The sequence below is a fragment of the Mustela nigripes genome, unplaced genomic scaffold (assembly GCF_022355385.1).
Source record: "Mustela nigripes isolate SB6536 unplaced genomic scaffold, MUSNIG.SB6536 HiC_scaffold_148, whole genome shotgun sequence".
NCBI lineage: Eukaryota > Metazoa > Chordata > Mammalia > Carnivora > Mustelidae > Mustela > Mustela nigripes.
Window position 1 is genome coordinate 9780955 of NW_026739562.1, and position 14692 is coordinate 9795646.

The 14692-nt window shown below is 41.3% G+C and overlaps 1 protein-coding gene across 1 annotated transcript; it reads left to right on the forward strand.

Moving 5' to 3' along the window:
• The first annotated feature begins 5181 nt into the window (after nucleotides 1–5181).
• Nucleotides 5182–6111, forward strand: LOC132008407 (olfactory receptor 4X1-like). Its single transcript, XM_059386950.1, has one exon. The coding sequence runs from the start codon at nucleotides 5182–5184 to the stop codon at nucleotides 6109–6111; it is 930 nt and encodes a 309-aa protein (XP_059242933.1).
• Nucleotides 6112–14692: the final 8581 nt, after the last annotated feature.

Below are 14692 nucleotides of genomic sequence, written 5' to 3' on the forward strand. Positions count from 1 at the left end.
CCTTAAATGCTGAAGTTTACCATCTCCTACACCTTAAATGCTCCCAGCTTCACAGTGCAACAGATAATTTCCTCAAACCTTATTTTGATGGATTTTAGAGTAGAATGGCCTTGTACTGTTCCCCTGTAACTTTCTAGTGAGAAGGTTATGAAGTGTTGGAGGCATATAGAGGTGGTAGCATTGATGGTACTTGGTGAGTCCACAGAAGAAGATCAGAATTTAATGGCACCTTTATGTGTGGAAGAGATCCTGAGTCTGTTCATTCACTGAGCCCTTACCATGGGCGGGCAGAGCCTCCAGCAGAGTCTTTCACACACAAGGGCACCCTTTTTGGTGTTACTCTGGCTTCCACACACTTCCATGTATAAGAAGTCTTTCTTAGGTTTGGTCACTCTTTCAGCCAATGGGGCAGACCTTCGACATCACCCTGTTAGTCTTTCCTGCCTACTTAAATGACAGGGTGAGGAAGTAACTCTGCATCTCAGCTGACAGCAGATGTTACAGTGATTCTCACCAGAGCTACTAGTAACATGGCCAGTGTGGAGCCATTTGCAAGGCTATTTATTTATTTATTTATTTATATTTCTTTTTTCTTTTCAGCATAACAATATTCATTGTTTTTGCACCACACCCAGTGCTCCATGCAATCCATGCCCTCTCTAATACCCACCACCTGGGCAAGGCTAGTTTTTAATTAACTACTAACTTATACATTTTTCTTGATTTTTTTAAATTTATTTTTTATTTATTTTCAGCATAACAGTATTCATTGTTTTTGCACCACACCCAGTGCTCCATGCAATCCGTGCCTTCTCTAATACCCACCACCTGGTTTCCCCAACCTCCCACCCCCCCACCACTTAAAACCCCTCAGATTGTTTTTCAGAGCCCATAGTCTCTCATGGTTCACCTCCCCTTCCAATTTCCACCAACTCCCTACTCCTAACTCTCCATGTCCACCATGCTATTTGTTATGCTCCACAAATAAGTCAAACTATATGATAATTGACTCTCTCTGCTTGACTTACTTATTTCATTCAGCGACTCATACATTTTTGAGATATTTTGAAAAATTCAAGGGGCCCAGGATATTCTCACAACTGGCCTTCTCTTGTAGAAATGAGGGCTTTCGTCCCACTTGAGCCTGGATGGAGATTAAACTATTCAAAAGCCTACATTTTACCAAGGACCACCTTGAATCAAGATTTCCAAGATTTAGATCAATGAACGTTAACATACGCCTTTTATTTCTCTGATCAGTTTATCTATAGAGGTTGGTAGTGAAGCAAATATGTTTTCCTGGGGTGACTTGTGGAAGTGATTCAGTCTTCCGACTACAAAAGATTCAGAAGATAAAGGTAAGAATCATGGCAATAAACAACATTTAAGGTGGGTTCATTCACTTGATCTCTATGAAGCATGCTTTGGAATTATTTTCACAAAGAGACTTTTTTTTTTTTATACCTGATATCCCTACATATCTGTTAGCCTCTGTGCTGTTTACAAGACACGCACAGTGATACCTTGGTTTTGACATGGGTTTAGTCACAGATGGAGGATGCAAGGATCACATAAAAACTCATTTACATCTGAGTTCCCAGCTCTGAGGAAGGTATGACACAGGTCATAAGAGACACTTCAGAAACCTTCAAAGCTTACAATCTCTATTATGTTGGAGAGATGTGACAGGGGCATGTGAAATTGCTAGAGAATAATATAATCCTTGGTGACAAAGTGCTGGAGCTAAGATCTTCTGTCACCAAGGCATGTCTGCCATGCACAGGCTTCTTTCCCTCGCAGCTCACTTTGGCTGACTCTGGAAATATCCTCTCCCGGCTGGTATCTCTGAGTTCTGCTCAGGCTTTCTGCACAGAAATTATACCTCAGGAAGGTGGAGAACTGAGCAGAACAGATTATTGTTCATTTTCTTGCTGGCATATATTTTTATCTGGAAAACAGCATGGAGGTTCCTCAAAATGTTGAAAATAGAACTGGCATATATTTTTAGATCCTGTTCTAGCTTTGCTTTGCTGGTGTTACAAGTAGTAATCTCTCTCTTTGACCACTACTTCTGTTCTGGAAGCTGGTCATGGGTGGGCAGCAGGGGAGGAGCCAGTGGGTGAGAGGAAACTGAAGTGGGTCTAGTCTAGCTTCTGCCTGAGAAGCCACATGGTGCTGGGTCCAGATGCCCCTTCTGTGGGAGGAGGAATCCATGAGCTTCCTTCCAAATCTAGCAGCTTGTGATGACCCAGTGAGGGAACTAGCAGGAGAGACCCTGCTTGACTCCTCTGGTATGGGATGTCATTGGAGGACAACTTGCAAAGGATTCTGGACAAGGCTGGTCAGAGCAGTTTTATTTGTCAGAATCCACAGAACGAGGAGTTCTGTGACAGGAAATGTATAGTGAGAAAACATAAGATAGGGCGGATTTGAAAGATTTGAAAAATGCTCACAGAAGTCATGTATCGAGGCCACTCTGTTTTAGGCTTCTAAGTGCATCCCAGTTTAGGTTTTCTTAACCACAAAACCTGGAAGCATGCAGTTACTTGCTGGTTGAGAAGAATACATACTTAACTTTCAGGGTCTCTTCCTTGGCTCTGCCAGTTAAAGTCAGAATTAAAGTCACTGCACAGGTGACATGTCTCTGCACTGTTGGTGGTTTACCACTCTGATGTTCTCATTATGAAATCTCTCTTGAATGTTCGCCATTTCTACTCAGAGTTTTGAAAATGTTAATTTCCTTTTCTTTCTTCCATTGTAAAGACTTAACAACTGTAACCTTTTAGAGAAAAATTTGTTGGTTACAGGGTGCATACATATAGATATATACATTGTATAATCATCTTGCCATTTCATTTTCAATAATTTTGGAAAGACAAATGCAACTTTTTTTTGAAAATCTGAAATCTAAAGTTGTCCTTACCAGTTCTCTGAGAGGAATTCTCTGATACCAAAAGGAATTTTAGAAACAGACAGCATTTACCTTCAAATCTAATTTCACAGGGTATTTGCCTAGTAATAGAGCCATTTTTTCTCATTAGGGTGAAGTATGCCATATGTTGATTGCCTAACAAGGACGTCATATCTGACTTGCCTTAGCCCATATTGTGGAATGGATTTTCTACAGTAAGTATCAGAGTTTCTCAGACTCAGTTATTCTGCATCCTCTGAAACTAAACAGGCTTCCTAATGCGGGTAAGACAGAAGCTAAGGTGGGTGGGAAACAAAGTTGCCAAGCTTCAACCATTGTCCTTGGAGGTGGGAATGGAGAAGGGCGAATGTGAGTCATATGAATTTGTTTAATTGATTACTAATGGTAAAACAGACATAACATAAAAATTTACCACCTAAACCGTTCTGAAGAGTACAGTTCGTGGTGTTCAGGTACATTCGTGTTGTGCATCCATGGCTTTCCTCCATCTCAAGAACTTTCATTGTCCCAAGATCTGAACCCATTAACTCTACATCCCCTCCCCCAACCCCTGACAACCACCATTCTACCCTCTGTGTCTTTGAGCTTATACCCTAGGGACCCGTGTAAGTGGACTCCTGCAGTATTTCTCTTTTGGGGACAGGCTTGACGTGTTGTTTAGCATATTCAGTCCCATTTCATTAGGTAGCCCTTTGTTTTGTATGCTTGTTGTAAGATGCTTAACTCAGAACCCAAATGCTGCAAGACTATCCAAGCAAAGGTGGGTGGCAAGCCAGCCTTGTGGAGTGGGGGTCCTTACTATGTCCCCATCACACACTGCACTGACAGGGTGACAAGCAGAGTTAAAGCATAATCAATTACATTCTGACACTCTTATCAGTTGTACCCCTACAGAGTTATAATTTGTTTTTAAACTCAGCTTTCAAAACAGCACCATGGAAAGATATTATTTGTTCTGTTTGTCAGATGAAAATTCCAGGCTTTCTAGGGTTTCTGTACTGTTCAGTGTCACACGGCCAGGAAACAGCTGTGCTATGATTGTAGCCAGGACCTCTGATTCCAAACTCAGGGTTCTGAGGCCAGGTCACAGTGCCACGGCTGCTCTCCCGTTCATGGAGGACTGGTCTGGATGGCAAGCTGGCTGTCAAGTGCAGGAATATCCACTTTGGATACCTTCCTGTTTGCTGACTGGCTTGTTTCACTCTGTGGGAATCACCACTTCGGAGGCTGTGATGGTGGATTATCTGTGTCTGATCACCCTCTGTCAGTCCTTGGAGGCCACTGCAGTGCATGTTAGGGTTTCTCTAGCATGCCTTTGCTTTAGGAGGCAGTCCTGACACCCACTTCAGGCTCTTTCCCTTTGTGGAATTGCTGTGCTTTGAGGCCCTGAGTGCACATGAGGGGATGTCTGCTGGGCCATCCCCGTGGAGTGGTAGGCTGTTATGGAATGAATTATTTGAATTATTTCTTAGACATTGGTCAGAACTATTGAAGCAGTCTGCTACTGACTCACATCTCCCTCTGCCATCTTTCCCTTTATGGACGATGGCTGAAGTTGGTGACTGTCCTTCCCCCCCTCCAGCTTTTTAAAAACAACTGCAGGGGAGCCTGGTTAGTTCCACAGGTTGTGGGATAATTGAGGTTGAGAAGGTCTATAGAAGGCCTAATACTGATGATTCACAGACCTGTACCCCTGAAACAAATAATACATTATATGTTAATAAAAAATAAAAATAAAAAAATAAAAGGTCTATAAAAGTTCTGTAAAAAATTGGTTCCACATGAAGAACTTGAAATCTAAATTATACAACCAGTATGAGACCCACTTCAGGAGCATAAGATTAGTGGAAGCATTTAAGTCTTGAAGAATTCAGACCTCAGTTCAGGTATGAACTGTGAGGACTCGATTGAATCTCTGAGGCTCAATTTTCTCATGTAGAAAATATCCTCTCATTTTTGTTGTAAGAATTATTTAGCTAATGTAGGTGTGTCTGCATTAGAGAAAACCCTTTGAGGCAGCATTATTACAAACTCAGTCCTATTTTGGGACTGATATCAAACACTTGATGATTGTTTTTTTGTCTACTTGTCTCAAGGAGAACATGTTTTGGAGGAGCCCAAGGCTGAGAGGGGACTCAAGAAGGGAAGAATGAAAATTGTCTTCAACACCTGAGAAGGATTTTTCTAAGTATTGGAGGAGAGTTCTTTTATTTCTTGATTCTAGTCCCCTAGCCCCTGTGCTTTAAAACATGACAACTGTAAACAATGTGACTGAAATAATTCTCTTGGGGTTTTCCCCCAAACAGGATGTGCAGAAGATCATTTCTGTGATGTTTCTCCTCATGTACACAGCCATTGTGCTGGGTAATGGCCTCATTGTGGTGACAGTCATAGCCAGCAAAGGGCTCACCTCCCCCATGTATTTCTTCCTCAGTTATTTGTCCTTTGTGGAGATTTGTTACTGCTCTGTCACAGCCCCCAAGCTCATTATTGACTCTTTCATTGAAAGGAAAACCATTTCCCTCAAGGGATGCATCACTCAGATATTTTTCCTCCATTTCTTTGGTGGCACTGAGATCTTTCTCCTGACAGTCATGGCCTATGACCGCTACGTGGCCATCTGTAAACCCCTGCACTACACTGCCATCATGAACCGGCGTGTGTGTGGCCTCCTGGTGGGTGCAGCATGGGGTGGAGGCTTGCTGCATTCTGTTGGGCAAACGTTCCTCATTTTCCAGCTACCCTTCTGTGGCCTCAATGTCCTTGACCACTACTTCTGTGATGTCCACCCTGTGCTGAAGCTGGCCTGCTCAGACACCTTCCTTATTGGTGTGCTCATCATCATAAATGGTGGCACCATTTCAGTGGTCAGCTTCATGGTACTACTTGCTTCCTACGTAGTCATCTTGAACTCACTGAGGACACGGACCTCAGACGGTCAGCGTAAGGCGCTGTCCACCTGTGCCTCTCACATTGCTGTTGTGGGTTTGTTCTTCATTCCCTGTTCCTTCGTCTACTTGAGGCCTTGTGTCACCCTCCCTGCAGATAAGATAGTTGCTGTGTTTTACACAGTGATCACACCTCTCTTAAACCCCCTCATTTACTCCTTCAGGAATGCTGAAGTGAAAAATGCCATGAAGAGACTGATGAGGAGGACAGTGATTTGGGAAGAGAAGTAGATGATTTTGTTGGGGGAAATAGGAGGAACAAGGGTTGGAAGTTGGGGCAGTGAGATCTCACTCTGTCTCTACCTTTAGTTGATGGGCTGGCCTTTCTTGGTCAGTCACCTTTTATTTTTTTCTTTAAATTTCGGTTTTCTCATCTTTATGCGATTGGACAGGCTGAAGGAGCCTCTAGAATGAGGTCTAGAGGTCTTCTACTGATGCATTTTCATATTTGATGGTGACCTTGAGGCAGGTTGGCTGTTTTTGAAAGAATGAACTCTTCTAGAAAACCAGGTTCTTTCTGGGAATAATAAAGAGGTTAGTAGAAGAGGAGGAGGGCTGCCTTGGGGTCATTGTCCATGTGTCTTTTGTGTTGGAAGAGCCTGAACCTTTGGATTTGGGGAGGAGGAAGGTAGGGAGAGATACAGAAGTCACTCAAATGCTTAGACATTTTATTAACTTGATATACTGAAGGTTTGCCCAGTGAATTCTGGGCAGCCCAACTGACCTAGAAGGGTTTAGCGCACAGAGCAGAAGTCATTAGAACTTCAGACGTAAAAGTGGTTGTTATCTTTCTCTTTTCTTCTCAATTATCTAATTGAGATAGCAATATTACATCACTGAACACAAACACTCACTCTTGATATTGTTTCTGAGAATAATATTTATAAATAAACAAGGAACGTGTATGTTTATGTATATTTTCCTATTAACCAAGATATTTTATATATTTTATCTCATTTAATCCTAAAACACTATGGTGACCCTGATATGAGGAAGTGGAGATGCAACATGGGGGGTTAAGGGGGTAGGAGAAGAATAAATGAAACAAGATGGGATTGGGAGGGAGACAAAACATAAGTAACTCTTAATCTCACAAAACAAACCGAGGGTTCCTGGGGGGAGGGGAGTTGGGAGAAGGGGTTGGGGTTATGGACATTGGGGAGAGTATGTGCTATGGTGAGTGCTGTGAAGTGTGTAAACCTGGCGATTCACAGACCTGTACCCCTGGGGATAAAAATATATATTTATAAAAAATTAAAAAAAATAAAATAAAAATTAAAAAAAAAAAAACAACCACTATGGTGAGGTGGGTACGACTCTCCTCTTTTATAGATGAAGAGACTGAATCCTGGGGAGATCAATATTTTGATCAAGGTCACACAGCCTAAGTTCAAACCTAGTTCTGCCTGATTTCTAAGCCTTTGTTCTCTGTGTACATTCCTCTGCTTCTCCTTAGAGATCACTGAGCATAAATACTTCTAAATCTCTGAATTCCAAATCTGAGGGCTGATATTCTCCTTATTGTTGGGTATTTCCCTCCAGAATCATTTCAGAGCAAATAAAAAGTGTTTTTAAAAACTATGTAGCATGAACTGCCTTATGAGTGTTCACAGGGATTTCTGGGTCTGTAGAAAACTAGTGTCTGAGATGCCAGATCTGGAAGTAGAGGGTAGGAAATTAGGAAGATATGAAGCTTCTTTCAGCTCAAGGTCCTCTTCTAGTGCAGGCAAAACACGGGCATTGAACTGCAAGAATTACCTAATTCATGGGATTAAAACTCAATATGCTGGCCAAAGAGAGATTTTTTTTCCTAATGACATAATGTTGAAAACAGAATCATTCTTGAGAATACCATACAGATTGGAAAATGGGTAACAGGAGTCAAAAACTATGGGGTGCCTGGGTGGCTTAATGGGTTAAGCCTCAGTGCAGTGCAGACAAATAAATTTCCTAAAATTAAATCTCAAGAAAGTGCTGCCCCACAGGTGCTACAATGTTCACTTTGCAGTGCAGGAAAATGCAGCTCAAAGATTCTTCCAAAGCCTTTGATATTTTGTCTACATGAGCTGTTTGTCAACTATATTTCAGAGTCCAGAATTCTTCACAGGTGAGTTCAGGATCTTCCTGTGTTGCTGTCTTGAACACCCCCTCTGAAGAGAGAGAGAGCGTGCACATGTAAGAAGGAGGAAAGGAAGAGAGAAAATCTCAAGCAGGCTTCACCCCCAGTGCAGACCCCAATGTGGGGTTCTATCTTATGACTTGGCATGACCTAAGCTTAAATCAAGAATCAGATGTTTCACTGACGGAGCCACCCAGGTGCCCTATCACCTCTCTGATTTTCAAGTGTTGAAACAGCCTTGCTTTCTTGAGATAAATGCCACAAGGTCTATTATCCCTTGTATACATTCCTGCATTTTATTTAAATGTATTTTATTCAGAATTTTTTGCATCTATGTTCATGAGTGATGTTTGTGATTTTCTTTTTAAAACATTTTTTGTTAGGTTTTGGTGGTAGAGTTATGCTGTTCGGATGAATTACTTGGGAAGTTTTCTCTTCTATTTTAGAAAACATTTGGTAAATTTGGTGTTATTTATCCTTTAAGTGGTCTTGGCTTGGAATTCTTTTGGTGTGTGTGTTTGTAAACAGTGAATTCAATTTATTTAACAAGATTCAGGGCTATTCAGGTTTTCTGTCTCATTTGGGTCAGTTATGTAAGTTGCTTTTTTGGGGGGGGGAGGAATTTATACTTTAACCTGAGCTGTAGAATTTGATGAGCTTAAATCAACAAATGACATTAATATTAAAACTTAAGGTTATTCATAATATTCTCTCATTATCCTTTATTTTCTGAAGAAGGTGTAGTGCTAATCTTTTCCTTCCTCAAATTAAAAATTTGTGTTTTCTCATTTTTATTTTTGTCTTTTTTTTTTTTTTTTAAACTTCAAAGCCTATTTAGGGGTTTCTTAGTTCTCTTCATATCTTCACAGAATCACTGTCTGGCTTTTAGAAAAACCATTTTCTATTTTTGTTTTCTATGTGATTAATACCTATCTTCTTTTTTTCCTTCTACTTTGATTGTATTTACATTTTCTCTTATTTCTTTTCTCTCTCAAGGTATAGACTTAGTTCATAGATTTTACACTTTCTTCATTTTTAATATAAGAATTTAAAATTGTAAAATATCTTTTTTTTAAGGTTTTATTTATTCATTTGGGAGAGAGAGAGAGAGAGAGAGGGAGAGAGAGAATGAGACGGGAAAAGGTCAGAGGGAGAAGCAGATTCCCTGTACAGCCGGGAGCCCGATGTGGGACCCAGTCCCTTGACTCAGTGATCATGACCTGAGCCGAAGGCAGTTGCCCAACCAACTGAGCCACCAAGGTGCCCCAAAACTGTAAAATATCTTTACACAATGCTTTAGCTGCCTCCCCCAAAATTTCTCATGTATTTTCATTATTATTCAGTTGAAATGTCTTCTAATTTTTAAATGACTTCTTTGACCATGGGATTATTAACAAGTACAGAGTTTATTTTCCAAATAGTTGTTTTCTTTCCTTGATATCTTCTTTTACTGATTTCTAGTTTATCTTTTTCCTTTCTTTTTTCTTTTTTGTTTAAATTCTATTAGCTAACATAGAGTACATCATTAGTCTCAGATATAGTGTTCAACAATTTATCAATTGTGTGTAAAATCCAGGGCTCATCACATCACATGCCATTCTTGATGCCCATCACCCAATTATCTCATCCCCCCCACCTCTTCTCCAGAAAACCTTGGTTTGTTTCCTGTTGTTAAGAGTCTCTCATGTTTTTTCTCCCTCAACAAAGACTTCCCATTCAGTTTTTCCTCCCTTCCCTTACAATTTTCTGTGCTGTTTCCTATGTTCTCACATATGAGTGAAACCATATGAAAATTGTCTTTCTCTGATTGACTTATATCACCCAGCATAACACCCTCCAGTCCCGTCTGTGTTGATACAAATGGTAATATTCATCCTTTCTGATAGCTGCATAATAATCCATTACACACACACATACACACACACACACACACACACACCCCACATCTTCTTAATCCATTTAGCTGTTGATAGACATCTTGACTCTTTCCACATTTTGGCTATTGTGGACACTGCGGTTATGAATTTTAGGGTGCAGGTGCCCTCTAATTTCTAGTTTAATTCCACTGTGAATGATGTAATTTTTTTTTACATTTATTTGAAACTTGTTTCATGGCCTGTCGTAATGTCTATCTTGGTGAGCGAACCACATATGCTTGAAAGAGTAGGTATTCAGTTTTAGGGTGCTATGCTCTACAAATATCAGGTAGGTTAAGGTGGTTCATATGATGTTGTTTGGATCTATGTTTTTAGTGATTTTTAAAACTGAATCCTCTTTCTTTCTTTCTTTTTTTTTTTTTTTTAAGATTTTATTTATTTATTTGACAGAGATCACAAGTAGGCAGAGAAGCAGGCAGAAAGAGAGGAAGGGAAGCAGGCTCCCTGCTGAGCAGAGAGCCCGACGCGGGGCTCGATCCCAGGACCCTGGGATCATGACCTGAGTCGAAGGCAAAGGCTTAACCAACTGAGCCACCCAGGTGCCCCCTGAATCCTATTTCTGCTTGCTGGGGTGTGTTATAATCTCTAGCTATTATTGTGGAATTGTATACAGATTTCTTTCAGCCCAAGAAAGAAAACACTGCAGATGAGAGAATGGCATATCAGAGATCTTAAGCCACTTGTTAAAGGTTATGTATCTCCAGGTGGCAAAGTCAGCATTTAAACAAGGCAACTTGACTCCTTAGTTCATACTTTAAAGCACCCGATTATGCTGCCCACCCGCCCCGTCTGTCTTATGTTCCTCACAAGGAAGAAATGCTTTTCAACATGTTATGGTAACATAAGACAAGAGTCAAAGGTCAAGTTTAATTTAAACTTGTCTTTGTTACTTAAAAAAAAAACACCAATAAAAAATCCATTCCTATTTAATACCAGCTACTAATATTTCTGTATTTCCATATAATATATATTTAATACCTCCTCAAATAGGTAGCATAAAACCATGTTTGTATAGTAATTGCTTAATAACTACTGCTGAATGAATGAATTTGGGATGATTCAGCACAGAGATCAAAAGTCAGGATAAAAACAGTGGCTTCCTTGGCCTGTCAAAATTGAACCACTAAGTTAATGTGACAAGGGGGAATGGCTGTCCCTATGGCCCACTCTTCTAACTGGGATGCAATGCCCCTGGGGTCTCATTAGCAAGCCTCAAGGCACTCTTGCGAACCATGAATGTGCTCTTGCTTCCAAAGAGGAACTCACTTCTGGCAATGGCTTTGGCTGGCATGACTCTACATATGCTTCCTTGAACCTTCTGTGTTTAAAAATTTACTGCAGCCTTTCACTTCTCTGACTTCTTGACTTCTTGACGTCCGTGGCTCCACTGAAGAGAGGGGAGCTCACTCAGGTCTGTTCTCACGGAGTCTTGGTGTTCTGGGGACTCTCTGGCTGGAATAAGCCTGAACTGCCCAAGGATCCTTACAGAAAACAGGTGTCCTCCCTGGCATTTCTCTCTCTGTTTTATTCTCAGTGTCCAGATATCAGCCCCGCTGCACAGTATCTTAGTATTTCTTAGGTTCCTGCCTTTGAATGCATCAAGTGTGAGTTGATTGATTTTTTTTTTTTTCTTGTATCTCTGGAATCCTTCTCCATCAGTCATTTTCTTGTTCATCCTTTAGCTGCTGAGGATACGTCCTCTCTGGGCGATCAGATGCTCCTACTTCCCAAGTCAGGAGTGTTGTCTAGTGATTAAGAAGGAGCTTTTGAACCCTGGTTTGCATTACTGGCTCTGGCCTTTACTAGTGCAAGAACGTGGCCAAGTCACTCATTCACTCTGACCCTCATTTTTCTCATTTGAAAACATAGGAGCAATCACAGTAGTGCCTCAGAGTGATGTTGTGTTGATTAAATGAGATGATGCCTTTAAATCACATTGTGTAGGTCCTGAATTTATATAATTTTTTATTTTTTATAAACATATATTTTTATCCCCAGGGGTACAGGTCTGTGGTGGTCCTGGCATACAGATCTCCTCGATCGAGGCAAGCAGACCGTATACCATTATGGTTACTATTCCCTCTGCCCAGAGGGTGCCTCCACACAAATCTTATTCTTTAGAGGCTTGCCATATGACTGCCCAGACCATGGTGGGGTTATTGCTCATGGCCCGGGAGAGTGGAGGGGTCAGAGTTCACAGAGCCGGCTGGCTTCCCCAGCCTTTCAAACAGGCTGTCCTGGTATGTGGTCTCTGACACCACTTGGAGATGGAGGAATTCAGGGTGTGTTTCACTGAGGTGCAGTCTTGGCTCCCTTTTCCTGTAGCTCAGGCCCACCCTGCAAGGTGTTCTTTCCTGTAAATGAATCTTCTGATACCTGAAGCTTGAAGGACTGTTAGAAGATTTATTTATGGGACACCTGGGGGGCTAAGCATCTGCCTTTAGTGGGCTAAGCATCTGCCTTCGGCTCAGGTCATGATACCAGGGTCCTGGGATCGAGTCCCCCATCAGGCTCCTTATTCAGTAGGAGGCCTGCTTCTCCCTCTCCCTCTGCCTGCTGCTCCCCCTGTTTGTGCTTGCTCTCTCTCTCTCTGTCAAATACATAAATACAATCTTTAAAAAAGATTTATTTACATTTTAATCTTTTAAAGTAGGAATGTTTCTAGATTGCATTATAAACTTCCTTTCTCTTTCAAGACAAACAATGTATCTGAAAACTGGTATCTGAATCCCATACAGTGTAAGGCATTGCAAACATGTAACATGGACCTGTAACTCCCAACCAACCCCAGACAGAGCAGTGAAAAGAATTAGTAATGACAAAAAGCTATCTACTTGCTTTTACTATTTTTAAAAAAATATTTTATTTATTTATTTCGAGAGAGAGAAGGAGTGCAAACACGAGTAAGCATGAGCAGGGGGAGGGGCAGGAGTAGAGGGAGAGAGGAAATCTTGTTTTTTTTTTTTTTTAGATTTTTTTTTTTTTAAGATTTTATTTATTTGTCAGAGAGAGCGAGCGAGAGCGAGCACAGGCAGACAGAGTGGAAGGCAGAGTCAGACGGAGAAGCAGGCTCCCTGCGGAGCAAGGAGCCCGATATGGGACTTGATCCCAGGACGCTGGGATCATGACCTGAGCTGAAGGCAGCTGCTTAACCAACTGAGCCACCCAGGCATCCCTTTTTTTTAGATTTTATTTATTTATTTGACTGAGAGAGAGAGAGGGAGAGAGATCACAAGTAGGCAGAGAGGCAGGCAGAGACAAAGAGGGAAGCAGGCTCCCTGCTGAGCAGAGAGCCCGATGCAGGGCTCAATCCCAGGACCCTGAGATCATGACCCGAGCTGAAGGCAGAGGCTTAACCCACTGAGCCCCCCAGGTGCCCCAAGAGAGGGAATCTTTTTAAAAAATTTTTTTAAATTTTTTAATCTTTAAATTTTTTAAATAATCTTTTTATTTTTTTAAATTTATTTTTAATTTATTTTTGGCATAACAATATTCATTATTTTTTTCACCACACCCAGTGCTCCATGCAATCCGTGCCCTCTATAATACCCACCACCTGGTACCCCAACCTACCACCCACCCGCCAATTCAAACCCCTCAGATTGTTTTTTAGAGTCCATAGTCTCTCATGGTTCACCTCCCCTTCCAATTTCCCCCAACTCCCTTCTCCTCTCTAAGTCTTTTATTTTTTTTTACTAACATATAATGTATTATTAGCCCCAAGGGTACAAGTCTGTGAATCGCCAGGTTTACACACTTCATAGCACTCACCATAGTACATACCTTCCCCAGTGTCCATAACCCCACCACCCTCTCCCTAGCCCCCTCCCCCGGCAAGCCTCTGTTTTGTGAGATTAAGAATCTCTTATGGTTTGTCTCCCTCCTGATCCCATCTTGTTTCATTGATTCTTTTTCTAACTCCCAAACCCCCCACGTTGCATATCTACTTCCTCATATCAGGGAGATCATATGATAGTTGTCTTTCTCTGATTGACTTATTTCGCTAAGCATAATACCCTCTAGTTCCATCCACGTCGTCGCAAATGGCAAGATTTCATTTCTTTTGATGGCTGCAGAGTATTCCATTGTATATATATATACCACCTCTTCTTTATCCATTTGTCTGTTGATGGACATCTAGGTTATTTTATAGTTTGGCTATTGTGGACATTGCTGCTCTAAACATTCAGGTGCATGTGCCCCTTCGGATCACTACATTTGTATCTTTAGGGTAAATACCCAGTAGTGCAATTGCTGGGTTGTAGGGTAGCTCTATTTTCAACTTTTTGAGGAACTTCCATGCTGTTTTCCAGAGTGGTTGCACCAGCTTGCATTCCCACCAGCAGTGTAGGAGGGTTCCCCTTCTGAGAGAGGAAATCTTAAACAGGCTCCATGCTGAGCAGGAAGCCTGAGGTGGAGCTTGATTTCAAGACCCCAAGATCATGACCTGAGACAAAATCAAGTGTTGGATGCCCAACCAACTGAGCCACCTGGGAGCTGCTATTTTTTTTAACTCATTAAATATTGATTATCATTGTCAGTGAAATTAATTTATTTGGTGTATTTCTATTTTTCCAGCTTAGAATCACAGCACTTAATCCAGTTGTTCTATGTATAGAGAGGGAGTTGTTCGAGGTCACTCAGCTACCAGTGAGAAAGTTGGGACTAAAACTGAGGTCTTTTGGCTTCCAGACCAGTGTCTTTTTCATGGTGACATGCTACCTCCTTTGGGCAATGTACACTGTGAATCTCTGAA